Source organism: Saccopteryx leptura, chromosome 6 (assembly GCF_036850995.1).
Source record: "Saccopteryx leptura isolate mSacLep1 chromosome 6, mSacLep1_pri_phased_curated, whole genome shotgun sequence".
Classification (NCBI taxonomy): Eukaryota; Metazoa; Chordata; class Mammalia; order Chiroptera; family Emballonuridae; genus Saccopteryx; species Saccopteryx leptura.
This window is the reverse complement of record NC_089508.1, coordinates 46,758,171-46,779,209: the sequence shown is the minus strand read 5'-3', so window position 1 is coordinate 46,779,209 and position 21,039 is coordinate 46,758,171. Positions and strand designations below refer to the sequence as shown.

Genomic DNA, 21,039 nt, shown 5'->3' with positions numbered 1-21,039 from the left:
TATTGAAATACCCACCTTGTAGACAGTTTCATATCAGATTGTTCAGTGGTAAGAGGTGTAATAAGAATCTAATTTTGCCTTTCTAACTTATTTTTTAACATGGTTGTACTTGATAAAGCTACTATCATGGCAGGTTGTGGGACTTAAGGCAAAACTAGCTTTACTTTAGAAATAGGTCAGTTCATGCATATAGGTCATCTGTAGGTAAGTAGTGCACCCTCTATTGGTGAAGGGTTTCTATGGTTTTAGAAAGCCAACTTGAACTTACTACATGGAGAGAAATCCAAAATACATTTGAGGCAGGTATGAGTCAAAGGCATAAGAAACAGGTGGTCTTTACTTCCCAAGTTCATTTTACAAAGAGTACACAAAACTAACTTTATGAACTATAACTTGATCCAATAGTTCAATAGAAGACTCAAGAAAAGGACAGAGGTTAGGATTCTGACAATAGACTTTCTCATATGAACAGGTTTAATTTAACATGAAATGCAAAGATTAGAACCATTAATAACACATTTAATACCTACTTCAACTTTAAAACAAATTAAGTCAAAACAGGATAGTGACCAGAATAGTGCTATTATAATCACATTAAAAAGCTTTGACCCAATATTTTAAGAATAACAAATACAGTATATTTCACTCAATTTTATAATCTATTTTTCATAAAAATGTTCCTTAGAAGAGAGGCTTCAGACACCTATGAAAAGCTGAGAATTCAGGTCAGCAAATATGCCAGGATCTACTAATTTACTGTTAAAAAGTACCTTATATTTGCTCTTAGGTACTTAGGGGTTTTTTTGTTTGTTTTTGTTTTTTTAATTTTTACAAGCATCAACTTGTTCCACTTAGTTCCATTTACTTGTGTGCTCATTAGTTGCTTTTCATATATGCCCTGACCCAGGATTGAACCTACAACCTTGGCACACTGAGATGACACTATCCACCGAACCATTCAGCCAGGGCTGTTCTTAGGTACTTTAAATATGAGTTACATTTCACACATAAGACAGGTCATACTTGACCTACACTGGAATTAAATCTTTAGATGTATATTTAAATTGCTTTACTTTCATTTCTTTGTAAAAAGACTGACCAAGTAATTTGCCAATACAGTATTAGGATCAACAAATGTTGGACTGTACTACAATTTAGTTATATCTAACATGTCCAATTTCAAGTAATGTATGGAAAATGACACGCCGTTAAATTGTATATAGACGTTCCTTTGAGACAAAAACATTTATTTTATGAATAAGAAACAGCCTTATTCACTGTATGCTTTTTGTGTTTTTTTCATTTTTAGAGAGGAGAGAGAGAGAGAAAGAGAGGGAGAGAGAGGAGAGAGAGAAGGGGGGAGGAGCTGGAAGCATCAACTCCCATATGTGCCTTGACCAGGCAAGCCTAGGGTTTCGAACCGGCGACCTCAGCATTTCCAGGTCGACGCTTTATCCACTGCGCCACCACAGGTCAGGCTCACTGTATGCTTTTTAAAATGAATAGTACATATAGCAAATACATAACTCAGACTCTGACTATCAAGAAATGATGCCAAACATTAGAAAAATACAATGCAAGAAAAGGTTCAAGTTAAAAATAATCCTTTGGTTAAAAATCATCCTCTACATAATATTCATTTGTAGTTTAAACTCACAGTATGTCCCACCAGCCCAAAGTAATCTTCTAAGTGTCATATTTGTTGTATTACAATGTTTTTTCAACCTAGTATTTGTGGAAGTCACTGGGTTGCAGCAAACTATTAACTCCAGGAAGGGTATGAAGCCTTGTTGCATTAGCTCCTTTGACAAATGTCTTTCTTAAAAGATTTTTACTTTAGAAACCTCTGACACATGTAGTTTTCTTCAGATACTGCATATCCAAACTTTTTATAGAAATCAACATTTTGTGGTAGACATTCAAGTGTAATCTTATAACAGTTCAGTTTCTTGCTTAGCAAAGTAAGTGTTGATAATAACCTGAAATTAAAAAAAGAAGGGGGGACAGCATAGAGTATTTGTTAATAAAAATGGATTTTAGTTACTTAATATAACATAAATTTTCAAGTTTATATTAGAAATAGGTTTAGATTGTAGCCTTTCCCACTGTATTTAAATATTCAAATTGTAAGTGGATAAGCATTTAAATCACCCAAAGAAAGCATTTTAGTTTCAAATATACATTATCTGGTAATCTTCACCCTATTAGTAAATGGGACAAATACTAAACTCACCCTAACCCTCTTTAAAAATAAGTTTTAAGATTATTATTAACACTAAAGACTGTCGATTTTTTATTTTTATTTTTTCTAACTCTATTCAAATTACTTAGGAACAATCAACATTCCCACATAAAATAGGTAAATAATAGTTTTGTTCTTTGTCATTTTTGAAGCTACTTTAATATTTGTAAAAAAAAAAAGAAAAAGAAAAAAAAAGGCAGATACCAGATTAACTCTATTGGTCTAATTAAAGTAAAAACAGCAAAAAACCATATCTTTACAGATCAAAACACAGTAATAAGAATATTCTAACTGCCTTAGGAGTAAAAAAAACTAACAACAAAAAACAACTAAAGATATACAGAATTTTACCTGAAGTATTGTCTCATGTTTGCATATCAATTTGAAGACAGAGTATCTTTATTGAAGCTACGAAATTATAAAAGGTATGATAAAGTGAAAACTAGAATAATAGAAACTGGGCTCTTTTAAAAGATTTAGGTAAATATATAGAGGGTTATATAGTAAAGGCTGTTTCTAAAACAAGAGGCTGAGAATATTTGCTTTGTTTTTAAATATGACAGAAATGGGAAATCATCTGACTCAACGAAAAGTTTGTTTCCTAATAATATGAGAATATGATTTAAAAATTAGTAACTTACAGCTGTTACTGTCTACAAAACAATACACTTCCAAACTTTATGGTAATACTAACATAAAAATAAGTCTAAGCTATAGAGTGAGAATGGGTTCATAAATAATGACACCTATAATGAACTTTAAACAGGAAGACATGTTAAACAAGTATCAGGGCAAGGAACTGTAAACTGAAACACAAAGAGCATCTTAATTTATCCAGGGTTATCTTGTTTCTTCCTACTTACAGTTTGCCAAGCTGCTTTCCTCTGCATTCATCACTAACAACAACATCTTCTACTCTTCCTCTCTGAAAATATGTACAATGTTTAAAGAACTAAGCATGTAGTTTTATTTTAGGCAAATAAACAAGTGATGGATGGTAAAAACTCACTGACAAAAATAAATGCTTTGTAAACTTGAACTTAAACTAAAATGCTAAAGTTATTTTACTTACTATATAGGGAACAATATAATGAATCAGCTTGGCTTAATCTTGTTTTGTCTATGTCCTGAACTTCTCCACCCCATTGTTTTAGCAAATCTCAAAATCTGCATCAACAAAATGTAATTTTGTTATGAATGTACTGTATCCATCATTCTACTTCTTCTATACATTCTATATTCTGAAATATATTTCAGATATCCACATACAATTAAATTCTAGTACATAAACCCCACCAAAACTCATAACTTAGAGAAAACATTATAAGTGTTCCTAACTTAAAAAAGGAAATGTCCCAATTAGAAAAGAATATAGTATTCTGAACCCTTTCTACTTGGAAACTGATGGGAATTTGTGTTAGTGTAGTATATACAAAGTAATGTTTTTTTGTTTTTTAAATAACTCTTTTTGCTAAGGAGTTTGTAAGGAGCTGAACTTTTTTCAGGGCAAAATACCTATTTTATAATAAAAAGCAGTGAGAAAACATTTGTCTAATGGAAAACTCAATGTAGGTTTTGCAAAAAAACACGTCCTCGGCCCTGGCCGCTTGGCTCAGTGGTAGAGCGTCGGCCTGGTGTGCGGAAGTCCCGGATTCGATTCCTGGCCCGGAGAGGCGCCCATCTGCTTCTCCACCACTCCCCCTCTCCTTCCTCTCTGTCTCTCTCTTCCCCTCCCGCAGCCGAGGCTCCATTGGAGCAAAAGATGGCCCAGGCGCTGGGGATGGCTCCTTGGCCTCTGCCCCAGGCGCTAGAGTGGCTCTGGTCGCGACAGAGCGAGCCCCAGAGGGGCAGAGCATCACCCCCTGGTGGGCGTGCCAGGTGGATCCCGGTCGGGCGCATGCGGGAGTCTGTGACTGCCTCCCCGTTTCCAGCTTCAGAAAAATACAAAAAAAAAAACCCCCCACATGTCCTCATAAGCATTAATGTGAACACATACCTTAGCACAGGAATGGATGAATTTATGTTCTATTATCAGAGTTGCTGTAGCAACAATCTGTCCTAAAGTCACATCTTCCACCACTGTAACGTAATAATCCCCAGATTTCTTCATGTGCTCAAAAGATTCTATAGAAATTGGGAAGCAAGTGTTAATGTGGCAGACATTGAACTTGATTAGGTACCAGAAAAATATTAGGATTAGCTGACTTCATAATTGAACATAAAAAGCTATTTCACTATAGTAATTTATACTTTGTTTCTAAGAAAATAGTTTAAATGACCAAGTAGTTGAAATATTAGTCATTAATAAGTTGGAATACAGTACATACTTTTAAATAATATGCTAGCAAAGTAAAAGACTAATACATCCATTTTTAGATTAACAAGCACTTAACAAATTGTACATGTGCCACTTCTGTGGCTAATGAATGATTACTTTAAATCAATCTCTTCAACCTTTACAATTAACAGATATTTGAACAAAACAAAACTGCAAACAAAACTTTTTAACAAAGAGTATCTTACATGGCTCCATCCTGTAACTTATTTCCTTTGGAAGCACCTTGTGAAGTAGATGAATTTTTCAAGTAATTTTCCCAAATAGCAAAGACAGAATAAGTACTTTATTCTCAAGTTCGATTTTTAGTGCTTATATTGCTGAAATAATAGGCATGCAAAGAGGAATTCCGGAATAAAAACTGGGCCTAATGGTCTGAAATATTTATTTCCATAGTCTCATTAAAGATAGCGGTCTGGAGTAGAAAGAAAATTCAATAAAGGAAAAAAAATGAGGATCAAAATCATGATCTTCATTTATCTCAAGCAGGTGAGATAGAGCAGTGGTCCCCAACCTTTTTTGGGCGACAGACCGTTTTAATGTCAGAAAATATTTTCAAGGAAAGGCCTTTAGGGTGGGATGGATAAATGTATCACATGACCAAGACAAGCGTCAGGACTGAGTCTTAGACAGATGTATCTAGTCATTTTTAAAAAATAAAACATTGTTCAGACTTGAATATAAATAAAACGGAAATAATGTAAGTTATTTCTTCTTTCTCTGTGGACCGGTACCAAATGGCCCACAGACCGGTACCGGTCCACGGCCTGGGGGTTGGGGACCACTGAGATAGAGTACAAAACAAAAAAAAATTGCCTAATGAAGGAAATTAAGAAATTATAGAAAAAAGGAAAAAAGACTTAGAATATTGGATGGAGTCAGGAAGGTTGGTTTTCCTATAACAATAACTAGCTTTGAAAGTAAATACAATAAAAAGAATCTCTAGAGCAGGGGTTGGGAACCTATGGCTCGCGAGCCAGATGTGGCTCTTTTGATGGCTGCATCTGGCTCACAGACAAATCTTTAATAAAAAAAAATTAATGTTAAAAATATACAACATTCTCATGTATTACAATCCATTCATTTCCTACCGCTCATGTTCATGGATGCGGGTGGCTGGAGTCAATCACAGCTGTCCTCTGGGACAACACCAAATTTTTATTGGATAATGTGTAACGTGCACGGGTCATTGTATGGCTCTCACAGAATTATTTTAAAATATGTGGCGTTCATGGCTCTCAGCCAAAAAGGTTCCTGACTCCTGCTCTAGAGTTACCATCTAGCTTCTTTGCTATAGCAATTATCTAAAAGTAGTCAAGTATTTTGCAAAACATGGTAATTACTACATTTGGATTCTAGAAGAGTTTAGCTATGCAAACATTTAAATTAAAAAGATAGCTAATTTGGACTTCCAATCAGAGGTGGAGTTGGTAAATGTGCTTGCTTCTTCCCACAACTACATCAAGATTACAACTAAATTATAGACCCACCCTTGAGAACTAGCTGAACAAAAGTCCAATAAAGAAGCTACATCAAGACTGGTAGGGGCAGAGACACAATGGGCTGGTCCCACATCCATCTGTGGTGGTTAAGAATTGGGAGGGACATCTCAACTCTATACGAAGGTCCCCAGTCCAAAGCAAAGAGTTCATACAACAGTTGGCTGTGAAAATCAGTTGGGATTCAGTCCTGGTGAGATAAAGGGCTGCCAGATACCCAGGCATCCTGTTAAAGGGCCTGAGCACAGACTCATTCACTCAACACTCATCCTAAGCTCCAGAAAAGGGACAGCAGCTGGAAAAGTATGAGGACACACAGGGAGGAACTGCATTGTTGGACTTCAAGGCAAGGGCTGGAAGCACAGCTCTTTTGGACTAAAGTGATAGCAGGCACCATCCACCTGGCTAATACCACTCTCACCCCACCCTGCTGACACTGAGATGCCTGACCCCACCAATTCAACTGTTTGGCCCAAACCTCTTTGAGAGGCTAATCCACATAAGTGGCCAGCCTGTGACCACACTGGAATTCCTAAAACCTCAGAGGTCCCCAAACAAGCAGTGGCTGGCCTCAGCATGCCCTGTACCTCTTGCTAAACAGTCCCAAGCCCAGTCATAATGGTGGCCAGCCTGGGTTCACAGCATAACCACTTCCAGGTGCCTCCACGCCCATCACAGATAGCCATCAAGTGCAGCTAACTTTTATCTCTTAACCAGGTTGGACACAGGTAGTAGCTGACTTTGGCTTGCATCAAAAGGCCCCAGAATCAATACATCTGGTGACCAGCTTCCAACCACACCTAGTGCCACCCAATTAGCACTTCAAACAATGCACCCAAAGGGTGGACTCAGCAGGACCAGAGCCTCCCTAAAGCTAGTCCCACTCTGGTGTCCGTCCACACACAACAGCTTGTCAGCTGTAGCACAGCCACTCCTCAGTCAGCCTGAGGGTCAATATCACTCACTGATGTGCCAACAGCAATTAAGGCTCAACTACAACAGAAGGGCACACAAGAGACACCCATGGAGCACCTGGCTCAGGCAGACCATGCCACTGGGCCCCAAAGGACACCTATTACGTAAGGCCTACCAGGACTGGGAGACAGCAGATCTACTTAATACATAGAAACAGAAGTAGCCAAAGTGAGAATACAAACATCCCAAATGAGAAAACAGGACAAAATTCCAGAAAAAGATCTAAACAAAATGGAAGCAAGCAATCTACCAGTTGCAGAACTCAGTACAGTGGTTATAGCCTGACCTGTGGTGGTGCAGTAGATAAGGCATCGACCTGGACTGCTGAGGTCATCTGTTCAAGACCACAGGCTTGCCCAGTCAAGGCACATATGATAAGCAGCTGCGAGCTGATGCTTCCTGCTCCTCCCTCCCCTCTTCCTTTCACATTCTCTCCTGTCTCTAAAATCAATAAATCTAAAAAAAACAATGGTTATAAAGATAGTCAATGAATTTAGGGGAAGAATACACGATCTCAGTAAGAACTTCAACAAAGAGACAAGAAACAAAAAAAAAACATTAAAAAGAAATGAACAATACATAACTGAAATGAAAATACATTAGATGAAGTCAACAGCAGATTAAATGAATTAGAGGATCAAATCAGCATTTTGGAAGACAAGGTAGTGGAAAACACCCAATTGGAAGAGCAAAAGGAAAAAAATTTTGAATATAACGCCAGTTGAAGGGATCTCTGGAACAACATCAAGCATAACAACATTCATATCAGGGATCCCAGAAGGAGAAGAGAGCAAGGGATTGAAAACCTATTTCAAGAAATAATGGCTAAAAACTTCCCTAGCCTGGTTAAAAAATAAACACAGAAGTACAGGAAGTACAGAATCCCACACAGAATGAACCCAAGGAGGCTCACATGAAGACATACCATAATTAAAATGCCAAAGATTAAAGACGGAGATTTTTTTTTTTTTTTAATTTCAGTGAGAGGAGAGGAGAGAGGGAGAGAGACAGGAACATCAATTTGTTCCTGTATGTCAGGGGTCGGGAACCTTTTTGGCTGAGAGAGCCATGAACGCCACATATTTTAAAATGTAATTCCGTGAGAGCCGTACAACGACTCATGTACCTTACGCATTATCCAATAAAAATTTGGTGGTGACCCGAAAGACAGCTGTGATTGGCTCCAGCCACCCGCCACCATGAACATGAGCAGTAGGAAATGAGAATGTTGTATATTTTTAATGTTATTTTTTTTTAATTAAAGATTTGTCTGCGAGCCAGATGCAGCCATCAAAAGAGCCACATCTGGCTCGCAAGCCATAGGTTCCCGACCCCTGCTGACCAGGGATCGAACCAGCAACCTCAGCAATTTAGGATGATGCTCCAATCAACTGAGCTACCCAGCCAGGCCAAAGCGAATCTTAAAAGCAGCAAGAGAAAAGCAGTTACCCCCAAGGGAACTCCATAAGACTGTCAACTGACTTTTCAACACAAATTTTGCAGGCTAGAAGGGATTGGTAAGAAATATCCAAGTGATGAAATGTAAGGTTGTAGAACCAAGATTACTAAATGCAGCAAAACTCTCACTTTGAATGAAAGGACAGATAAAAGCTTCCCAGACAAGGAAAAGCTAAAGGAGTTCATCACCACCAAGCCAGTATCACATGAAATGTTAAAGCATTTTATTTAAGAAGAAGAAAATAAAATATATGAATAAAAATATTTTAAAAAATTCTCATTGACAAAGGCAAATACAACTGTGGGATCACTAACACTAAAGCTAGTACAAAGGTGCCTGACCAGGCAGTGGCATAGTGGATAAAACGTTAGCCTGGCACACTGAGGATCCAAGTTTGAAACCCCAAGATCACCAGCTTGGTTGGGGTGGCTGGCTTGAGCATGAGATTACAAACATAAACCCGGGGCCCTCTGGCTTAAGCCCAGAGGTCGCTAGCTTGAGCAAGGGGTCACTAGCTCAGCTGTAACCCTCCGGTCCCGGCACATATGAGAAAGCAACCAATGAACAACTAAGGTGCTGCAACTATGAGTTAATACTTTTCATTTCCTTTCTTGTCTGTCTGTCCCTCTCACATGAAAAAGAAAGCTAGTACAACAGTTAAAAGGCAAAAATAGGAGGATTACTTATAATTATAACAATAAATTAAGGGATACATATAACAAAAAAAGTAAAAACAAAACAAATATGAAGGGATTAAGCAAAAATGGTAAGGATTATAGAATGTTCAAAATTAAGCAAACATCAACTTAAAATAGACTGGTATAAAACCAGCTTGGTATATGTGAAGCATATGGTAACCCAAATCAAAAATCTATAAGAGATGTACATTAAATAAAGAAAAATGAATCCAAACACAACACTATATAGAAAGTCATCAACACCCTGGCCGGTTGGTTCAGTGGTAGAGCGTCAGCCTGGCGTGCTGGAGTCCCGGTTCGATTCCCGGCCAGGGCACACAGGAGAAGCACCCATCTGCTTCTCCACCCCTCCCCCTCTCCTTCCTTTCTGTCTCTCTCTTCCCCTCCCACAGCTGAGGCTCCATTGGAGCAAAGTTGGCCGGGGCACTGAGGATGGCTCTGTGGCCTCTGCCTCAGGCGCTAGAATGGCTCTGGATGCAACAGAGCGACGCCCCAGATGGGCAGAGCATCGCCCCCTGGTGGACATGCTGGGTGGATCCCAGTTAGGTGCATGCGGGAGTCTGACTGCCTCCTCCTTTCCAACTTCAGAAAAAAAAAAAAAAAAAAAAAGTCATCAACATACAAGAGAGCAAGAGAATAAGAAAGCAAGAAAACTACAAAAACAAAAAACCAAAAAAAAAAATGGGAATAACTACATACCCATCAAGAATTATTTTAAATGTAAATTAATTAAATGCACCAATAAAAAAATTGGATGGATAAGGAAGATGTACATATATACAATGGAATATTACTCGGGCATAAAAGAGAACGAAGTCTTATCATTTGTGACAACATGGATACAGACAGTATTGTGCTGAGTGAAATAAATTGGACAGAGAGACAAATACCATATGATTTCACTTACACAGTGTGGTGCAAAAGTAGGTTTACAATTGTTCACATGGAAAATAATATAATAATTAATAACTAATAATGTAAGAATGAACTGTTTCACATACTCACAACTGGGAACCTACTTTTGCTCCACCCTGGAAGTGGAATCTAAAAAAGTAAATGAACAAGCAAAAGAGAGACATACATATAGAGAACAAACCGATGGTTGCCAGATGGAAGGGACTGAGAAGTACAAACTGGCTTACAGAATAGTCAAAGGGACGTAAAGTACAGCATAGGGAATACAGCCAATACTATTGTAATAACTTACACATGTTGTTATTTGAAAAATCAAGGGAAAACTTTTTAAAGGATATGGCTGTCTAACCACTATGCACCTGAAACTAATACAAAATAGTACTAAATGTCAACTGTAATTGTAAAGAAAAATTTTTTCTTTAAGACAAAAAAAATAGCTAATTAGTTATTTGAACAATTTCTATTTGAAGAAAAACATATGTAGTATACACCGAACAGAGCCCTAAACAAAAGTAAAATCTTGTTTCCCTTTATTTCTTTTAATTAAGAAAAAAAAGGCTGTAGTACTTACTCATAAATTGTTCAGGATTTACAACTCCAGTCTCTGTGAGCTGACCTAGTACCTTAAAAAAACCTAGTTTTGCAAAAACAGATTTTAAGTCATGAGAAGAACAAGTGAAAGTGGCACCAAATGCAGCAATGTATTAAATAAGCATGTGGGATTGTGGGCGATTATTTTTTAAAAATTTTAATAAATCATTTTAAAATTATTTCAAAAGATTAAATTGAAACCCTTGACTCTTTCTGGAATCACTACATAAAGCAGAGAATAGTTTTTGGAATAGTGCATAAGATTTTTGGAATAGTGCTAACCTTACTATTCAATATTTACAGAACCAATATGTACATTTTTCAATGTAATTTGTATAAATAAATGCAATGTATGCCTAATTTTACCAAATGGTTTTACTTAAAAGTACAAAAGTCTCAATGACCAAATATGATACACTACAAAATATAAATAGTTGTTGAGACTACAATTTTAAATATTACAGATTAGTTTCATAACTATTATCTTTAATGGGAACAGCACATTTTAGCACTTTGAGAATCTTAACTTTTACACACTCAATAACTAATTTAACCAAAATTAGTTTCTTCATATTTCCTACCAAAAGGAAAACTGTAAAAAGTTGATTTTCAATTACTAAAATTTAAGGAAATCATTTTGGAGAATTTAGATGCTAAAAAACAATGTAGACAAAACCTTTTGCAACTTATCCAAGGCCAATTATCTCTCATTTCCCATCCAGCTTCTTAAAGAGGATTATTCCTCATGTGCCATTATACAGGGGGTCCTGGGTTACAACACAGTACCATTCCCATGACAGTGATGTAACCCGAACTACGATGTAAGTCGAAACACACCCTAGCCTAACACAAATGGAACACTTGCACTTTTAACAGTCCAAAATGGCATAGGTAAGCGTACTGGGGGACGCCAACTCCCACTCATATGCCGCGTTACTGCATATTCTTATGCTGCATGCAACCAAACTAGTTCACCCATGTAGTCCGTAAGTACTACGCTGAAGGCCTAAGCTGAAACATATCTCGATTTTATTAAGTTTTTATGGGAGTGAGCATCATAAACTCAAAACTTCATTATGTTGACACTGTTTTCACCTGAGGACCCCCTGTACATGATAATTTCACCTTTATAAGAAGTCTTTTTGGCCTGACCAGGCGGTGGCGCAGTGGATAGAGCGTCGGAATGGGATGCCAAGGACCCAGGTTTGAGATCCCGAGGTCGCCAGTCGCCAGCTTGAGTGCGGGCTCATCTGGTTTGAGCAAAGCTTGAGCCCAAGGTCCCTGGCTTGAGCAATGGGTCACTTAGTCTGCTATACCCCCCCCCCCCCCCCCCCCCGTCAAGGTACATATGAGAAAGCAATCAATGAACAACTAAGGTGCTGCAACGAAGAATTGATGCTTCTCATCATCTCTCTCCCTGTCTGTCTGTCCCTCTCTCTGGCTCTCTCTGTCACAAAAAAAGTCTTTTTGGCTTCTTCTAGGAAGGAGTAGTGCTGTACTTAAGTCATTTGAAAGGTTTCAGTAATATCTGGTCTTAGCCATGACACATACACATTGAAATTGAGGGTCCCAGTCACTTTAAAAATTATATATAAAAAATAATTAAAAGCCAAGTATTGCCTGACCAGGCGGTGGCGCAGAGGATAGAGCGTCAGACTGGGATGCGGAAGGACCCAGGTTTGAGACCCCGAGGTCGCCAGCTTGAGCGAGGGCTCATCTGGTTTGAGCAAAAGCTCACCAGCTTGAGCCCAAGGTCGCTGGCTCAAGCAAGGGGTTACTCGGTTGGCTGAAGGCCTGCGGTCAAGGCACATATGAGAAAGCAATCAATGAACAACTAAGGTGTTGCAATGAAAAACTAATGATTGATGCTTCTCATCTCTTTCCGTTCCTGTCTGTCCCTATCTATCCCTCTCTCTGACTCTCTCTGTGTCTCTGTAAAAAAAAAAAAAAGCCAAGTATTATTATTATTTTTATTTTTATTTTTTGTATTTTTCTGAAACTGGAAACCGGGAGAGACAGTCAGACAGACTCCCGCATGCGCCCAACCGGGATCCACCCGGCACGCCCACCAGGGGCCACGCTCTGCCCACCAGGGGGCGGATGCTCTGCCCCTCCGGGGCGTCGCTCTGCCGCGACCAGAGCAACTCTAGCGCCTGGGGCAGAGGCCAAGGAGCCATCCCCAGCGCCCGGGCCATCTTTGCTCCAATGGAGCCTTGGCTGCAGGAGGGGAAGAGAGAGAGAGAAAGGAGGGAGGGGTGGAGAAGCAAATGGGCGCTTCTCCCATGTGCCCTGGCCGGGAATCGAACCTGGGTCCCCCGCATGCCAGGCCGACGCTCTACCACTGAGCCAACCAGCCAGGGCCTTTTTTTTTTTTTTTTAATTATTGCCATCATCATGATGTTCATGGAGAAAACAGAATGTTAACTATAATTCTAACCAGAATTTGTAAACTGAGTCCATACCTCTATTTAAATCAGCTGTGCAAAGAGGCCTCAAAACCAAACCTTCTCCAGGATGTGTTGGGGAAATGGCTGGAGAAAATAAAGCTGTGTTCTGGCTCCAGTCCACTTCTTGGAGTAGACTTGGGTCAAACATAGGCGTTTCATCAGGTTTCATCTTTGCAGGAAGGTCTAAAATAAAATTTTTAATGTTAAGGCATTTAATTTTAACAGAAGAAAAGTTACTATGATTGCTGAGAAAGTTAATGTCTTAATAAAAATTAATGCAATTAGAAGAATTCAACAGATATACAAGATATTTTATTTTAGCCATCCTGAATCTAACACTAAATGTCACAACTACAGATACATAGAGAATGCATGGTTACTATCAAAGAAGAAACAAATGGCTAAATTTAAAAGTTTTAAACTTTAAAAGTCCATTTTAGGCAGGTCTTTTCAAACATTTTTTCCTATGGGAATGCTGTAAATAACTGGCTTTTCATAGGCTCTACCACTTTTTTACATTATTGGATTTTATTACTGGGCTAAGAAAACATTTGCTGGTCTTACTTGCCACTAAGGAAGAGTTATTGGGCATATGACTTGGCTTTTTTTATATGAACCATGAAGTGAAGATAACCGATGAATTGGCTTAAATTCCTTAGTTATTCTCTGCATTCATTATATGTAAGATTTGGTATCAACTGTGATAAATTCACAGTAAGAGTATCTGCTAGATCTGTTTTCACAACAGGTTTTCTAAAAGTCTGTAAGTTTCTCAGATGCATTTAAGTAACTTTAAGAACAGCCAGTGTGCCTGACCAGGTGGTGGGGCAGAGTGTCCTGGGACGCTGAGGACCCAGGGTTGCCATCTTGAGCAAGGTGTCACTGGCTCAGCTGGAGCCGGCTGGTCAAGGCACATATAAGAAAGCAATCATTAGGCCCTGGCCGGTTGGCTCAGCGGTAGAGCGTCGGCCTGGCGTGCGGGGGACCCAGGTTCGATTCCCGGCCAGGGCACGTAGGAGAGGCGCCCATTTGCTTCTCCACCCACCCCCCCTTCCTCTCTGTCTCTCTCTTCCCCTCCCGCAGCCAGGGCTCCATTGGAGCAAGGATGGCCCTAGCGCTAGGGATGGCTCCTTGGCCTCTGCCCCAGGCGCTGGAGTGGCTCTGGTCCGGGCAGAGCCACGCCCCCGGAGGGGCGGAGCGTTGCCCCTGGTGGGCCTGCAGGGTGGATCCCCGTTGGGCGCATGCGGGAGTCTGTCTGACTGTCTCTCCCCGTTTCCAGCTTCAGAGAAATACAAAACAAAAAACAAACAAACAACAAAAAAAAGCAATTAAACAAAGTGTCACAATGAAGAATTGATGCTTCTCATCTCTCTCCTTTCCTGTTTGTCCCTCTCTCTTAAAAAAAAAAAAAAAGGAATAGCCAATATTTTACATGCTATTGAAAAATGATTATGCTATTTTCTTCTTTTTTGAACATTTAGAAATCAGCAGGTCCTAATAAAACTGAGACTAAAATAATAAGATATAAAGGTAGAAGGAATGAAAAACATATAGAGCATAAAAATGGAAGGGAGATGATGGAAGAAACAGGGTCTTCCTTACAATCACTAGGAAACTGTAAAGCATTTCATTCCTACCCCTATACCCAGTTAAAGAAACTATACTTTTTGACACCTGCCTCTAGCTCCTTGAAACAAAGAATTTCAAGATAGTCCTCAATATTATACTACCATAAAACAAGGAAGCAATACAGGAAAAATTAAAGTCCATTTATGACAATTTTCCCAATAACCCAACTCCCAGATGTCCCCTACTTCATAAATCACAATATGCTTTAAGGGCAACTCTTCTTAACTTTTTCTTAAAGGTTAATTAAACTTCTGCCTGTGTAAGGCGATATAATTATACAGGTAATGCTGTAGTAATAGAGGCTTTGGGAAGGTAGATGGTGTAACAATAGAAGTGAACACTATTAAGCACTTACTACTGCCAGGCACTGTTCAAAGAACTTGACAAACTACTAATTCATTTACTTCAACAGTCTTACAAAGTAGGGAAAATTATTATCTCCACTTTAACAGATGAGGAAATGCCAGCAGACATGTTAAGTGACTTGCCCAAGGTCACAAAATTAGTGGAGCCAGGATTTAAACCTAACCAGGGGCAGAGCATGAGCTCTGGAATCAGACCTGGTGTTCCAATGTCGGCTGTGTGACCATGGCTAAGGTACTTAAACTCTGAGGGTCTGTTTTCTCATTTGTAAAACAGAGAGGAAATTACTGGCAGGATGAAATGAATTATTGCATACAAGCACCTGACAGCCTGCTACACTGCAAATGTTCATTCAGCAAGATATCCTTTAGTTAGCAATTAACTTAAAATTCATGTTTATAAATTCTTGTTAATTTTTTTTTACCTTTAAATTAACGAGCCTGGCACTATGCTGGGTATGGGAGCTACAAAAAGAACAACAGGTTGTCTATTACGTTTATGTTAAATTAAAAGTTAGTATTCTAAAAAAAAAAAAGTTAGTATTCTTGGATAGGAAAGAAGAAATGTTTTAAGATCATAGTTTATTAGATAGAATACTGAGAAGTTTTTTTTTTATTTTCCCCCTCAAAAAGGACTCAGATTTTGCTATATCAACACTAGACCTGGCTCTAAGAATAGTAAGGAAAGAAAATAACTTTTGATAATTAAAACAATCATATCAAATTTAAAAAGCTTGCAGTCCATTTGAAACTTTTTTTTTTTTTTGGTTAATTTTAGTGAATACATTTTAGTGTTTGTCAATGATAACTGGGCCCCTGAGGATTTCGTGCTGCAAAACCATCTAAATGATGGGTAACAAAGTTGTTTTTCAGATATGCAGATAAGCAAGTTAAATAGTTATCAATTATAGTAAGTAAAATGTGTACATTAAATGCAGAAGCCAGAAAGTACTAAGAATTTAAGTTCCTCAAGGCAACACACTACTTAAACATTTTGATGTTCACACTATTTAACACACAGTTGCAACCAGAAGTTTAAAGAAAATTCAGGGGAATTTAGATAAACATTAAAGCAGTTTCAAATTAACTAGATTTCTTTTTTCTTACAAAGTTGCCTGAATTTACAATAAAATGTAGCCTAGAAAACATGCCAAATGGGTTAATAATTACCAGAGAAGGGGGAAGAAGTACACAGAAGAATAAGAATTAGGAAGGCTTTACTAATGAATTTTAAACAGTGAATTCTAATATTTTCCTGTGCATTTCTTCAAACAGTCTTATTCCATGAATGATCATAAAACTCAATGATATTGGCAAACATTTATTGAAGTGCTTTCTATTTGTTAACTCTTAGAAGTACAATGAAAGATGTATCATCATTATTCCCATTTTGCAGACCAAGAAGCAGGCCCAGCAATTTGCTCAAGATACAGAGCTAATAAGGAAGAGACTTAGATTTAAAAACAAACTACAGGGCCAACATCATGGCCACTGGACCTGTGTGGTTGCACAAGTCTCCAACCTGGATTAATTCTCTGCTGTCACTGTCTTGAAATTCTGAATAATTTTTTAACTTTAGAGCTCTGCATTTTCATCTTGCACAGGTTATCACAAGTTATGTAGCCATTCCTGCATGACTCCACACTGGACTCCTAGTACTGAAGATGCACTAATGAAAATGAATTCCCTACTTTACTGTACAATAGTTAAAGGCATAGTCAAAAGCAGCTCTTGTAACCTATATGAGGAAATAAAAATTCCAGGCTAGTCAAAATACATTAAACAAAACATTCTGGATACAAATAAAAGTTCCTTAACTAGGCAATCAGAATTTAGTATCAAAATGTTTTAAGAGCCTGACCAGGCGGTGGCACAGTGGATAGAGCGTTGGACTAGGATGCAGAAGGACCCAGGTTCGAGACCCCAGGTTTGCCAGCTTGAGTGCGGGCTCATCTGGCTTGAGCAAAAAAAGCTCACTAGCATGGACCCGAGGTCACTGGCTCGAGCGGGGAGTTACTCGGTCTGCTGAAGGCCCGCGGTCATGGCACATATAAGAAAGCAATCAATGAACAACTAAGGTGTCACAATGAAAAACTGATGATTGATCCTTATCATCTCTCTCTGTTCCTGTCTATCCCTCTGACTCTCTCTCTGTCCCTGTAAAAAAAAGAAAAGAAAAAAAAATGTTTTAAGAGCTATTTTACAAAAACAGAGCCATTGCCTGACCAGGCAGCGGCGCAGTGGATAGAGCGTCAGACTGGGATGCGGAAGACCCAGGTTCGAGACCCCGAGGTCGCCAGCTTGAGCGTGGGCTCATCTGGTTTGAGCAAAAATGCACCAGCTTGGACCCAAGGTTGCTGGCTCAAGCAAGGGGTTACTCGGTCTGCTGAAGGCCCACGGTCAAGGCACATATGAGAAAGCAATCAATGAACAACTAAGATGTCACAATGCGCAACGAAAAACTAATGATTGATGCTTCTCATTTCTCCGTTCCTGTCTGTCTGTCCCTGTCTATCCCTCACTCTGACTCTCTCTCTGTCTCTGTAAAAAAAAAAAAATTAAATAAATAAAAATAATTAAAAAAAAACAAAACAGAGCCATACTTAAGGTTGGTCACCTTCTTTTATCTTACCCTGTCCCCATATAGTAAAATTCTGCTGCTGTCCAATTAATATGCTGGACAAGCTAAAGTAAGATGTGGTTTCATACCAAATTTGAAAAGATTTTAGAAAAGAACAAAATAGGTAAGTTTATTTGGTTTACGAAGAAAATACTTTAGCATCTTAAGGTGCCCCCAGGTACTGCAAAACTAGGCAATTTCAGAACAAAATTGTCTCGTTGCTTGAAGCTCAATCTTATCATTATCACTGGGGTTATTTTAAATATTTTAGATTAAAAAAAGTAAACCCTAACCCTATATATATATATATATATATAGGTAAAGCATCCTCCTGCACACACCCAGGTCATGGGTTCAATCCCCAGTCAGGGCACCACAGGCAATCAATGAGTATACAACTAAGTGGAACAACAGTTGATGCTTCTTTCTCTCTCTCTCTTCCCCCTCTCCCTCTCTCTCAAATCAATGGAAAAAAATTTAATTACAAAACAATTTTCCTATTTAACTGCTAAATTAGTATGCATTTACAACGCTCACACAGGCCTAACTTTAGCCCAACAAATGCCTAGTGAATAAATAACAAATGGCGTTAAGATTTATCTGGAGGTCACATTTCAGAAAATCCAGAAGGAAAAAATATTTATAAATTGCCACAAGTGATATAACAAAAACCATACACCTAATTCATTTTTACTAGGATCACATCAGGTTTTGGTTCAGTTGATTATTCTTTGGACACAATTCCAACAATTTGATTTCCCAGCATCTATAGTAGACTAGAATACAAATTCCCAGCCTCCATAGCAGGCTAGAAGCAAGTAATTAAAAGCAACAAGTAATAGACACTGGGAATGAAGATTTTAAGTTGATATAAAAAAATGTTAAACAATAATCTAAGGCCAAATCTAAACTGTATTATGTATTTCAAGAACTCCTGGGGCATCACTAAACCTCTTCAGTACATGGTGAATAGGAAAACCGACTTGTGCTGTTTGGGACTAGGGTTTGCCCACATACATTTTATAACAATTTCAATAATAATTTGACTGAATTTTGTGTGTGTGTGTGACAGAGAGAGGAACAGATAGGGACAGACAGACAGACAGGAAGGGAGAGAGATGAGAAGCATCAATTCTTAGTTGCTGCTCCTTAGTTGTTCATTGATTGCTTTCTCATATGTGCCTTGACAGGGGCTACAGCAGAGCGAGTGACCCCTTGCTCAAGCCAGCGACCTTGGGCTCAAGCTGGTGAGCTTTGCTCAAACCAGATGAACCTGTGCTCAAGCTGCTGACCTCGGGGTTTCGTACCTGGGTCCTCCTCGTCCCAGAACAGCGTTCTATCCACTGCGCCACAGCCTGTTCAGGCTGACAGAATTTTTTATCTAAAGAACACTCAAGTCTGACCTGTGGCGGCGCAGTGGATAAAGGCATCGACCTGGAACACTGAGGTTGCTGGTTCAAAACCCTGCACTTGTCTGGTCAAGACACATATGGGAGTTGTTTCTCTCTCTCTCTCTCTCTCTCCTCTCTAAAATGCATAAATACAAAATTTAAAAGAACACTCAATTCGCTGATGACTTCAACAGGCCTGGTCATATTAATAAATGGTGCAATTACACTTCACTTGAGAATTTTAAAAAGTATTCCTTGAACCCTGGCCGGTTGGCTCAGCGGTAGAGCGTCGGCCTGGCGTGCGGGGGACCCGGGTTCGATTCCCAGCCAGGGCACATAGGAGAAGCGCCCATTTGCTTCTCCACCCCTCCCTCCTTCCTCTCTGTCTCTCTCTTCCCCTCCCGCAGCCAAGGCTCCATTGGAGCAAAGATGGCCCAGGCGCTGGGGATGGCTCCTTGGCCTCTGCCCCAGGCGCTAGAGTGGCTCTGGTCTTGGCAGAGCCATGCCCCGGAGGGGCAGAGCATCGCCCCCTGGTGGGCAGAGCGTCGCCCCTGGTGGGCGTGCCGGGTGGATCCCGGTGGGGCGCATGCAGGAGTCTGTCTGTCTCTCCCCGTTTCCAGCTTCAGAAAAATACAAAAAAAAAAAAAAAAGTATTCCTTGATTGTTTATTTGATCCTTATAATCTAGGCATAATTCCCAGTCTGTGGACCAGGAAATTGAAGCACGTGGAACATCCACGAATTGACCCCAAAGTAGCACACAATTGAGTGAATTGGACTAGAGTCCTATTGTTTTCCCATCTTGAGCTCTACACCACCTTATTAAATTGACACCAATCATTACATCATCGTACCAGACTGGTAGCTCTGTCTCCCCTATGCTAAAAAAACATCAGCGAATTCTACCTAAAAAGAACCGATCTAAATGATTTCTTGAGATCCATTTCTCGATTCATTCATGAGTGGATATGTTAACAAAAGTAATCCTATTATCACCCGTTCCATGTTGTATGAAATTGAGTTCGGCTTACATAAACATAATAAGTTCCTATAACAGAAGTCAGAGTACTCAGTGTTTCTAGGGGCAGCAGCCCCGGGAAAAGTGACAAAGGATAACCCCCTTTCCAGCAGTGAAAGCCTGGATTTAGTCAGTGCAGAAGGTGATCTTCAGAGCAGGAGCATGTCCTCAAGTGGCTCACAACGCCCGTGGGATGCGTCTCGGGAAGGAACCGCGGTAGAAGGAAAAGGGGTGCTGCGCGTTCATGCCCATTCAAAACCGATGGCGGCGGAGACTGAGAGCTGTCTCAAACCCCCTGCCAAAGCCCGGTGAGCCAAGAGTTAGTTTCGACCCCGGTCCCTGCTCCGGCCCTGCCAGGGACACCCTTGCCTGGCGGGACCACTGGCCATCATCCCTAACCTCTGCTCCAGGCGTTTGTCCGCTCAACTTGCTCCGAACCGCGCTCTACAACCTCGTGTGCACGCACCCAGGTGGCAAGGGTAAATGCCCGGCTCGTCAAACGGAACCGCCCGCTCCTAACCCAGGGCCTAACTCGCCTCGCCCGGGGGCAGCAATCACACCTGTTGGAGAAAGCTGAAGGCAGGCCCACACTGGCACCCAGGACCCCCGGCCCGCTTCGCTCTAGCTCCCCGGCCCCCAACCCTCCTCACCCGTAGAGGCCCCCGTAGTCGGCGCTCCTCTCCGGGACCGGCGGACTCTCACCCACCCGGGTACACAACACTGGATCCGGATCCTGCTTCAGCGCCAGCCCCACCTCCTCCACCTCCCGCGCCACAGCCTCCACCACCGTCGCCAAGACGTGGCAGCGCCAATGCCTCCACCCCGCCCCCGTCCGCTTGCGCAGAGCCTTACGCAGGCG

General features: G+C 40.1%; 1 protein-coding gene across 3 annotated transcripts; it reads right to left on the bottom strand.

Moving 5' to 3' along the window:
• Positions 1–319: 319 nt before the first annotated feature.
• On the bottom strand, positions 320–20,995 carry GNPNAT1 (glucosamine-phosphate N-acetyltransferase 1). 3 transcript variants are annotated; one of them, XM_066342991.1, is made up of 6 exons: positions 20,831–20,995; positions 13,177–13,344; positions 10,695–10,757; positions 4,239–4,366; positions 3,106–3,167; positions 320–1,979 (listed from the first exon to the last, which is right to left on the bottom strand). In XM_066342991.1, the coding sequence occupies exons 2-6, from the start codon at positions 13,328–13,330 to the stop codon at positions 1,832–1,834; spliced, it is 555 nt and encodes a 184-aa protein (XP_066199088.1). In that variant the 5' UTR covers positions 13,331–13,344; positions 20,831–20,995; the 3' UTR covers positions 320–1,831. The 3 variants fall into 3 exon arrangements, with proteins under 3 accessions (XP_066199088.1, XP_066199089.1, XP_066199090.1); XM_066342992.1 differs by having other exon boundaries at positions 20,887–20,992; XM_066342993.1 differs by lacking the exon at positions 10,695–10,757.
• Between the last annotated feature and the right edge of the window lie 44 nt (positions 20,996–21,039).

Excerpts from the sequence above, each read along its gene's own strand:
- GNPNAT1 (XM_066342991.1), bottom strand. The coding sequence starts at position 13,330 with ATGAAACCTGATGAAACGCCTATGTTTGACCCAAGTCTACTCCAAGAA. Across the intron at positions 10,758-13,176 it reads CACAGCTGATTTAAATAGAG|GTTTTTTTAAGGTACTAGGT; the intron begins GTATGGACTCAG and ends TTGCAAAACTAG. Across the intron at positions 4,367-10,694 it reads AAATCCTGAACAATTTATGA|AATCTTTTGAGCACATGAAG; the intron begins GTAAGTACTACA and ends CAATTTCTATAG.